We start from the raw sequence: 10,518 nt of genomic DNA, 5'->3' as shown, positions 1-10,518 counted from the left end.
TTTGACCGACATTTTGTTTTGATCATCATCACCATCGTACAGCTGATGGCAGCATCGGTGCAGCAGGGAGGCGCCGACACCGGCAGACGTGTCATTTCCTCTTCAGTGCATCAACACAGAATGAATTAACTTGTGACATGAGAGGAGTGTTAACTGATGAAGATGATGATGATGAAGATGGTGCAGCATTTCTCCTCTTCATTCCTTCATTCCAACGTAAAGAGGAGAAGAGCATTGAGAGGTCCAACTCAGCGACTCTGGATGGGATCATGTGGTCACATGACGGCAGCGGGCCTCGTCCTCCTGGATCCATGGGCTCAGTTACACTTACACGGGTTCTACGCGCCGCTGTGGCAGCACTGCCAGAATGAACCCCCAACTCACTACGACCCTCCTCAAAACAGCTGCATCTCCACTTTGAGACCCCCAACATGAATGAAAGCGCTCGCCACAGCTGGCAGCCACTTGTCACTGACTTGAGAGGTGGCGGCAGCATCACTGAGAGACAGACACTGCCTGTACCAGCTGACTAACTGGGCTGAGGCGACAGGGCCGGCGCTGGCGGCGCTGGCGGCAGCAGCGGCGGGACTGCAGCACTGATCCCTGAGCCTGAACGCTCAGCCCTTTTGTGCTGGTCTGAGTGCAGCTGGCGGGCTGAACAGTTCTGAAACGCCGCCGCCACGCTGCTCTTACAGCTGCGGAGCTCAAAGGTTGAACAAGGAAAATGTTCACTTGAGCTACAAGTTCATTGTGTGTCAAGTTGGAGCGGCGGTGTGTGTGTGTGGGGGGGGGCGTCTCTCAGTGGGAGTCCTCACCCCCACAGAGCCCAGCGATACACACGCAGGCCTCATTTGAAATGTGACTGTTGGGAGGTATGCGGGGGGGGGGGGGGGGGTTGGAGGAGCGTGTCAGCACCCCACAAACCTTCACCTCCTTCCTGCTCAGGTCGGAGGAGGACGCTGATCCCTCAGCGAGCCAAGAGCACGGCAAGATCAGGGAGGAAGAGGAGCGCCGGTCCCGCCTTCACGATGGTCCCATGAATAATAACAACAATAACCATGCAAATATGAGGACTGAGGCCCAAATACCACGGTTTTAGTAATTCTTAAAAAAAAGACTTAAAATCACACACACTCACACACACCTCCTCTAAATAAAAAACACACACACACACCTCCTCTCAATAAAAATACCTCCTCTAAATAAAAAACACACACACACACCTCTAAATAAAAACTCTCACACACAGACACACACACCTACTCTAAATAAAAACACCCTCACACACACACACACACCTCCTCTAAATAAAAACACTCACACACACACACCTCCTCTAAAAAAAAAAAACACACACACACACCTCTAAAAAAAAAAAAACACTCACACACACACACACACACACACACACACACACCTCTAAATAAAAATACCCACTATTTCTGATCATCTACCCTGTTTTGATCATGGAAATTTACCAAATTAAATACTACTAATACTTGTAACACTACTAATACTACTAATACTTGTAACACTACTAATACTACTAATATTTGTAACACGACTAATACTACTAATATTTGTAACACGACTAATACTACTAATATTTGTAATACGACTAATACTATTTGTAACACAACTAATACTACTAATATTTGTAACACTACTAATACTACTATTTGTAACACGACTAATACTAATATTTGTAACACTACTAATACTACTAATATTTGTAACACTACTAATACTGCTAATATTTGTAACACGACTAATACTACTAATATTTGTAACACTACTCATACTACTAATATTTGTAACACTACTCATACTACTAATACTTGTAACACTACTAATACTACTAATAAAATAATACTAAAACTAAAAGAATATGTAATAATTATCAAAAGAGGCTGCAGTTAAATTAAATGTGTAATTGTCGATCAAATCTCGGAGAGCAATTTTATCCACACCCACTAAATAGTCTCCCCACGCGACCTGTTACACGTGCGGCGACTCTGCGTGAGCACGAGCCGCGTGGAGCCGCTGATCCGGGCGGGATCGCGGCGTCCGGGTGTTGATGAAGGAGGCGGCGGCGCTACCTGCGCGCTTATCGGGGTCAAGACGCGGCTCAGACAAGAAGCTTAAGCCGAGACAAGAGCCTCTAACACGGAATAAACCCATCAAAGTTCAGCTCTAATCCCCGCGGCGGTGGATAAGACGACTGCTAACGGGCTGCACAATCAACTGTGTGTGTGTGCGTGTGTGTGCGCGCGCGCGCGTGTGTGGGTGTCAGGATTTTCATCACCAAGTATTTTATTTTTCTTTCACGATCGGATTCATAAATAAATGTTGGTTTTGTTAGTTGGCTGTTAATGACGTCAGGTTAAATTCAGGCTCCAAAACAGGAGTCAATGAAAAATAAACGGAGGAGAGTCAGAGGAGGCCCGGCGCGAGGCTCCTGTCTTACACACACCTGCACGAACACACACCTTCACACACACACGCGCCTTCACACACACACACATCTTCACAAGCACACTCGTCCACACACCTTCACAAACACACTCGTTCACTCACACCTTCACAAGCACACTCGTTCACACACCTTCACAAACACACATTCACAAACACACTCGTTCACACAGCTTCACACATATCTTCACAAACACACTCGTTCACACACCTTCACAAACACACTCGTTCACACACACCTTCACAAACACACTCGTTCACACACCTTCACAAACACACATTCACAAACACACACCTTCACACACACGCACGTGAATCTTTAATTCTATTGACGAGTTTTCTAATTTGAAAATTCAAACGTCAGCATCGTTCAACAGGAACCATTCGCACCAGTTGGCACGCGCTACTGGGACCAGCAGCAGCGGTCTGGTTCCCGGTTCGGGCCTGACGGCTCCGGGAGCTGAGGTCAGGTGAGCGTTCCTGCGTGTTCCTCTCCTACGTGTTTGTACAGAAACAAAAAAGACCAAACTAAAATCCGCTGCTTCAAATTATAGAAGCAAACTGGTTCCGGTACCAGACCCGCTCAGTTTCCTTCCTTAACCCACCCGGCGCGAGGTCCGTTACCGGCTCAACTCTACCCCGGGGCAGCGAGACCCCGCCGGTCTCTGTCGGGACCGTAACACGGCGCGCGTGGAGGAGTGTGACCCGCGGGACGTCTGGGTGGAGGTGCACCCCACACACACACACACACACACACACACACACACACACACACACACACACACACACCGCTCCTACACGGTTCCGTTTCGGCCATCTGGCCTCCTCAGGCCCGGTGCCCCCGAACCAAGCAGCTCTACACGAAGTTATGCTGGACTTCGTACTCTGACGTCACCAACCGCCGTGAGCCGCCCTCATTGCGGAGCGGAGCTCTACAACTAAAGTCACGGCTGCACTTCGGCACCAGAGCCGCGGAGAGGAGCGAAGTTGTGAGGCGGAGCGGGACTCACCAGGAGGAGGAGTGCCGGTGTCAGCAGCAGCACGGCGCGCCGGCTCGTCACCTGCATCCTCGCGGAGCTCAAACTTCCACTAGTGTCCCTCGGCTGGTCCTCGCGGCTCCGCGGAGCATAAATCCACCCGGTATCCTCTCACAGCGCGGCCGAGCCCACCAGCAGCCGAACCGACCAGAACACGACGCTGCTCCCCATGACCGCGGACCAGGCAGAGTTGGAGACGCGGCGGCGGCTGCTGCTGCTGCTGCTGCTGCGGGTGAGGGTGAGAATGTGGAGGGAGGAGGCTGAGGGTGAGGAGGGAGGAGGAGGAGGAGGAGGGGCAACACTCTAGAGAGTTAATCCAGGTGGTAGGAGAGGAGCCGGGTCACAGCGGAGACCGCGTCCAGGAGTCTGGTGCTCCGGAGTGCGCGCAGTGACGCGGCTTTCCGCTTTATAACGCGCGCAGAAAACACAATGGTTGAGACGGTCAGTCCTGGGGAGGGAGGGGGGCGGGTGTGTGTGTGTGTGTGTGGGGGGGGGGGGGACATCCAAGTTTTCTTCTCCTTGGCTCTTTTTTTCTTTTTCGTCGCGTTTAGTCTCTCTCTCTCTCTCTCTCTCTCTCTCTCTCTCTCTGACACACACACACACACACACACACACACACACACAGACACCAGGGGGGCAGCAGGGAAATCAGAATACAGGATGCAGAAGATGATACATCTCAAAAATAAATAAATCAATAACAATAATAATAATAAAAGTTTTGGAATTCAGATTTTGACAGAGGATGGATGAGACCGTGCGCGTGCGTGTGTACGTCTCAAGCTGACGTCTGAGCAGTAAAACCCTGTGGCTGTAGTTTATTTTGTGACACTCATTTTTGTTGTAGTTTTTAACATTTAAACAAAAAGATGGCTATTTTAAATATGTATCCCATTGTGAAATAAGTTCCAGTTTATTTGTAGTTTAGTTTATTTATCATGAGAAATCAACATATAAAATTATTTTTAAATAAAATACAAAACAAAAACAGTTTAAATTCAAGAGGAGCAGAAGGCAAAACCCCTTCTTCACCCTAACCCAGAAAAAACGTTTGACAAAACCTGAAATAAAATAAAATGAACAAAAATCTGAAAATAAAAAGGGAATCCCAACCGTGTCGACTGGTCATTCTGTTCTCTTCCCTCTGTTTTCAGCGGCGTGTTTTTTTCCACGCCGACCCTCCAACTCTCCCGCCGGCCCCTCGATGCTGAGCGTGTGTCAGGTGCTTTTAAAGAAACTCCTCGGGCGCCTCACGTCTTCATCCCTCAACACTGTTTGTGCAGTTCTAAATGTTACAATATCCAATTATTTCAAAGTCTCTGTCTAAAAAAAATCAGTTCATCTTTTATGTTATAAAATTACGGCGTGGAGAAACTCGGTGGCAGCGCTTCATATTTCCACGCCATGAGAGTGAACAAGCAAAGATTTGTAAGGTGATGAGTAATGGAACCTTCAGCGTGTCGGCCGACTGAGCCGCTGCCAGCCGTCCGTGTCCGTCAGTAAATAAGCCCCAACTGCAACAGGTTCATAGAATCATGAGGACATGGAGCAGGAAGCACAGAGAGGAACCGGTCCAGGCTGGGACGGGCCTCTGTGGTAAAAGCTCATCCTTCTGCTTCTGGAGCCGCGCGTGCAGACGGCGGCGGTCTGGATTAGAGCCGCCAGCTGCATCGTGGAACCACGGTTGAGCTGCATTCATGTGTAACGTGAAACGGTTCAGACGCGACTCCAGCTCCGTCCTCATGTCTCGGCTTGACGATGGGACGCGAGCTAGAACCAGTAAGCCATCATAAACCACCTCCTCTGGCCGCTCTCATCCTCTCCTCACTGAAAACCTTCGCTGAACTAAGTCGTAACCTTAATGGTCTCCCACTGCCACGACCGCGCTGACCGTTTGAGAGCTGCTCTTGGCTCCTCGTCCCTCCGGATGAACCGACACAGTGTTTTGACATTTATTTTGAAAGGACATTTCAGTCATTAAATGTATAGACGAGGATCTAATTGAAGGAAAACGTGTGTTGACGAGGTGGAGGAGCTCTCGTTTCTGGTCACCTGCACCATCACAGCGCCATTTATGACCACTGTCCACTGCCCCGCCAGTGTGGTGGCGTTTCTGATGAGGTCACGTGGTCATCTGTTTAAAGATGTCCAGTGTCCTGGAGCCGTGCCGAAGCGCAACAATAACGTGCGTCTCCGCCTGCTCGTGTTCCTGCTTCATTATCATCATGAACCGGGCTGCTTTTCATTATTCAGGTTATTTCATCTTTGGTTCAAAGAATGAGCTCTCAGGCTCAGAACACGCTGGACCCTGCGGGCTGCGATGCGTCGGGGAAGTGTTACGGCGTTTTTAAGCAGCCTCACAGTGAAATTCTGCCATTTTAAATCCTGGAGGAGTCGAGGAAGAAGACACCTGCTGCTAGAACGGCGAGATGCATCGCACAGTGTCAGTGTGATCTGGTCAGCTGCTCCCATTGATCACAATGATCACTGACACGTTGAGCATCGCCCTCAGACCCGGTTAGGATCCGGCTGGGGATCTATACCTTTTCATCACATTTCAGTGGAAGATCTCTTACTGTGCATGACGGGATCTAGCGAGGGGCGGCTGGGCAGCCGTCCTTCAGGGGCTCTGTCCCGCTCTTCCAAACTCCATCTTTTATTTCGGGGATGCTTCACAGCTTGAAGGAACCATCCTTGTTCTTCGACTGACCCTTCCAACAGCTCTCAGTTCACCAGCTCCTGCCCCCCTGAGAGACCCCCCCCCCCCCGAAAGACCACCCTTTGCTGATTGGCCGACTTGCTGAAGCCTCCCAGGCATCAACTCACAATCCAGAACTGGTTAGTGATGTCATACTGCCACACGACACATCATCTTGATGGAGGAACGTGTCTCATGGAACTTCCATCAGTCCCTATTACCCAGACACCAAATCTACAGGATTAGAACTTTAAACTGGAAGCACTGGTTACCAGTCTTGAGTCATAAGAAGATAGCTTCATGGCACCGGTTGATACGTGTAGGTGGTCGGTTGTCCTGTCGGTGACTAACATGCGTGCAGCGATCTTCATGTGTCTGAAAAATACCTCGAAACATCAGATCAAAATGACTAAGAAACAAGCTTGCAAACATTGTAGTACTGAAAATACTTTGGAGCTGAATTTGCATCAGAAAAATACACAGAAGTGTTCCAGTGGCGTAGGAAACTCACGCTGACACGCCAAAGACATGCAGATGCCACACAGACAAGTCACGGGACAAAACTCCAACCCAGGAGCTGTGTGTGTGTGTGTGTGTGTGTGTGTGTGTGTGTGTGTGTGTGTGTGTGTGTGTGTGTGTGTGTGTGTGTGTGTGTTGAGGAGGGGAGTGATGCCTGCTTAGTTGCCGGGCGAGTGTTTCTGGGTCAGGAATGGTTTGGGGGACTGAGAGAACGGCAGGGCAGAGGGGCTATGCCTCCATCAATCCCAGTACGCTCACTGCACTGGTCCTGCTTGACCACCATAACTCGGCCAATGGGGCACTGATGGCCCTGGTAGCCTTCGAAGGCCCGGCGTGATTCGCTCAGGCCAACCACAGCAGCTCAGGAGCGTGGCTGCAGCCTGAAGGGTCCAGTATTCAGGATGCGGGATATTCAGTAGGACGCCACATCAACGTCTCTTTGCAACCTGAAGATGTGGATGTTGCCCAGATTGTACCCACGTTTGTCCACGAGGGTGAAGACGACTGTCCTCGGACTTTTCCATCGTGTGGAGAAATGTTTTGTCTTCTCTGTATTTCGCAGCTATCTGCACATATTGAAGGTCCCCAGAGGATAGATGCTGCTGAACGCTCCTGCTGCCGCGTATCCAATCATCTGTTTGATGGACTGGCCTGAAACCTGCTCCGTCTCTTGTTAGCGGTGCGTGTGTGTGTGCATTAACACGACATAACATGACAGGAAGTTTAGAGCAACTGATCAGAGAGCAGCTTGGCCTCGCACGAGTCAGCATGTGTGTAATAGAGGGTGTGGAGTGCAGGCAGAGAGCGTCAGCGGGGACGTATGAGTCTCATTGCACTTCAAGGGCACTATAGAGGATCAGTGAAGCACAGAGAGTTAGAACTGAGCCGCTGAGTTGTGTCAGTGTCAAAGAATGAGAACCATTCACAAGAGTGATGGGAACGCAGGCGGCGCCTGTCGACCATTTCTTCCTCTCAATCAAACACCTGCTCGTCTTCCTCTTTTCAGCACCAGATTGTCTCTCAATGATTGAGTATTATCATGAGGTCAAGTTGCTAATTTCCCAAGCACACCTTTTGGTGCCCATTCAGTGCCGGGGGAGAAAATTACAGGGTCGTCTTTTCCTAATAGCTTACCATTGGGCTGCGGAAAGGAGGGGTGAGAGATAAAGACAAGAGGGAGGAAGAGGATGATTACCCAGCTGAGTGAAGCTGGTGTCCGGTGGCATCGAAATGTTCCACTGGCTCAGCTCCATCGCCGATTGTGAAGGCAGATGTTGCCGCGGGCCCTCGGGCGTGGAAGTGACGCAGTGGCAGCAGGTTTGCCGTGGCTGCTGCCCAACCAGCTGCCATCTCAAGTGTCACTCCACATCCGCAGCGAGGGATGGGAGTCAAACTGGGCTTGACCAGAGGGCCAGGGGGCGCACTTCATGCCATGTGTGACGACAAAAGGCCCAGCAGTGTGCAGTCACGGTGGCGGCTGCCAGCGCTCTTCGGGAGGATGTGGAAGGTGGGCGGGCTGAGGGGGAGCTGACAAAGACAAATGCCTGAGCAGAGCGCTGGTCACAGGATGCAGCTGCTGCACATCAATCGCTTCCTCATCACAATTAGGACGACTGCCGGCTTCAGCGCGGAGGAGCAGGGACGGAAACTCCATTTGGCTTATTGAAGGGTGTGAATCACATCTTGAAGAGAAACGGGCCTCTTTCACTTCACAGCTAATCTTGGACTCGAGTTCCTCTTCATGCTGCTGCAAATCTTTACTGGGTTTTCAGAAGAGCGATAGACAGATGCGGGGCCATCACCATGGAGACCTTTGTTCTCGCCATCACACTGGTTTAAAAGCTGAGGGCTGGAAGGTGATGAGGCCGCCAAACCAACCAGCAGCTACAGACGTGATCAAATCCTGTAGACGGCGGCGTCCTCAGGGTGGCGTAGGACGACTCGATGGACGTCAAACCCTCTTTCACGGTCCAACACCGCTGCCAGACTCCTGATACTGTTGATTAAAGAAGGGTACCTCAGAATCCTGTGACATCATCACCACCAGCCCAGTCTGGGGCCGATCCGCGGCCAGTCAGGGGTCAATCTGGGGCCAGTCAGGGGTCAATCTGGGGCCAGTCAGGGGTCAATCTGGGGCCAGTCAGGGGTCAATCTGGGGCCAGTCAGGGGTCAATCTGGGGCCCTGCTAATTTGTCCTCAGCCTCCATGGAAGCCCTGCATGCCCAAAGGGGTTGATGATGGGCCTTTAATGGACTCCATACAAGGCCCGTATGGTCTGGAAGGGTCTTGAACTGGGATTCATGCTCCCAGAGACACTCAGTGACATCTGGATTCCGCTTCAAGACCAGGATCCAGAGATCCAAGATCCCTCTTCATCACAGATGTCAGAACAAGACAAAGGTGGACTGATCAACAACCAGTGACCTTTGACTTGTCTTCTGTCTCTAAATCATCAGAGATCATCTTTAAATGCAAACCATATTCATGTGTCGGTGTATGACAACACTCATAATCCATGAAGATCAGATTCCAGTTACTAGACAGCTGGCCTGTCGTTGCGGGAGTATTGATCACCTGAACATAACAGATATGATGAATATGGCGCACAGGTGCATGTGGTCATGTAAACGGACTCAATTCACCTTTCCACCTTAAAGGCACTCAAGGCGCTCTACAGTGTCGTCTCACTCACCGTTCACACTCACGCTGCCATGCCAGGCATCTTGTCTGGTCATCAGGAGCATTTCAGGGTTCAGTATCCTGCTCCAGGACACTTGGACATGGTCACCGGGGGAAGTGGGGATCAAACCAGCGACCCTTCGGTTGCCACTGTGCCTCTGAGCCACGCTGCCCTTCATGAGTCCATTTCCTCCTTTGTTGTTGGCCGACTGGCGGTGTCGCAGAGATTGGAATCATAATTAGGGCCGGAATTTTTTTAGGAAATTTTAGGTTCTGATCCCGAAGTCGATAAAGTGGGGTTCAAATTTCCCGACTTCCAACATGTCTGTCATGTCAAATATGTAACATATAAAAAGAGGGTGTATCCAAAAAGTCTACCTGAAGAAGTTCTTGTAGGTCTTTGGGCCGTAGCGCTGTAACACCTCAGCTGTTCTGGTGGATCTCACGTCCGCCGCCGCTGCAGCTGAGGGGCCCTCCGGCCATCTTGGTCCCTACTGGTTGGTCTCCTTGTTGTTTGGTCAGTGTGGACTTTTGGACAGAGGTTTGTGTTTTGAATACATTTGATATTTTAGACTAGGATGTTGGAACGCCCCTGCAGACCAGCGCCGGCGCCTGACTGAGTGCCTCTTTTCTTTTAAATGAAGCAGATTATCAGTGGATCTGCAGAGCTCACATCCTGGATCTTTACAGTCTGACCTTGTGTCTTTAATCAAATTGTTCTTGATGTCTCGGAGGTTGCAGCAAAGTCACTCAGTTGAAGAGGGTTTTACAACATGCCTTAATTGATTCAGGCCTGTAGGACTTCCTTTTCTTGGCAGTGGGAATTTAATTGGAAGACAGAGACATGATTACTTGAAGTGCTGATTAAATGAGAGGACCAAAACCATGCAGCCTGGCTCTGTTTTACTTCTCAACATCCGATCACAATCAGGCACAGTGATGACAAAGGCAATTACATTCATTCTACAAGCAGAGCACAACAACTGAACTGAAGAAGGCAAAATAAGGCGACTTGATCGTCTCTACTCAGGGCTGCATCAGGACAGAGCGCCGATTCTGGGTTCATCATCTGGGCCACAAACACAGAGAAATGCAGAAGTTCTGCTGTGTGTG

At 50.2% G+C, this 10,518-nt stretch overlaps 1 protein-coding gene across 1 annotated transcript in view; it reads right to left on the bottom strand.

The window, feature by feature from the left end:
- nxph1 (neurexophilin 1) overlaps positions 1–3,883 on the bottom strand; it is a 46,946-nt gene extending 43,063 nt beyond the window's left edge. Inside the window, exon 1 of the mRNA XM_086192869.1 lies at positions 3,483–3,883. Within this exon, the coding sequence (XP_086048995.1) occupies positions 3,483–3,539 (57 nt within the window). The 5' untranslated portion in view covers positions 3,540–3,883. The remainder of the gene's footprint in view (positions 1–3,482) is intronic.
- Between the last annotated feature and the right edge of the window lie 6,635 nt (positions 3,884–10,518).

The sequence above is a fragment of the Aulostomus chinensis genome, chromosome 22 (genome assembly GCF_037954235.1).
Source record: "Aulostomus chinensis isolate RoL2024-O1b breed Wild chromosome 22, RoL_Achi_v1.0, whole genome shotgun sequence".
NCBI lineage: Eukaryota > Metazoa > Chordata > Actinopteri > Syngnathiformes > Aulostomidae > Aulostomus > Aulostomus chinensis.
Note: the sequence above shows the minus strand (reverse complement) of the source record. Positions and strands in the feature narration are given on the sequence as shown.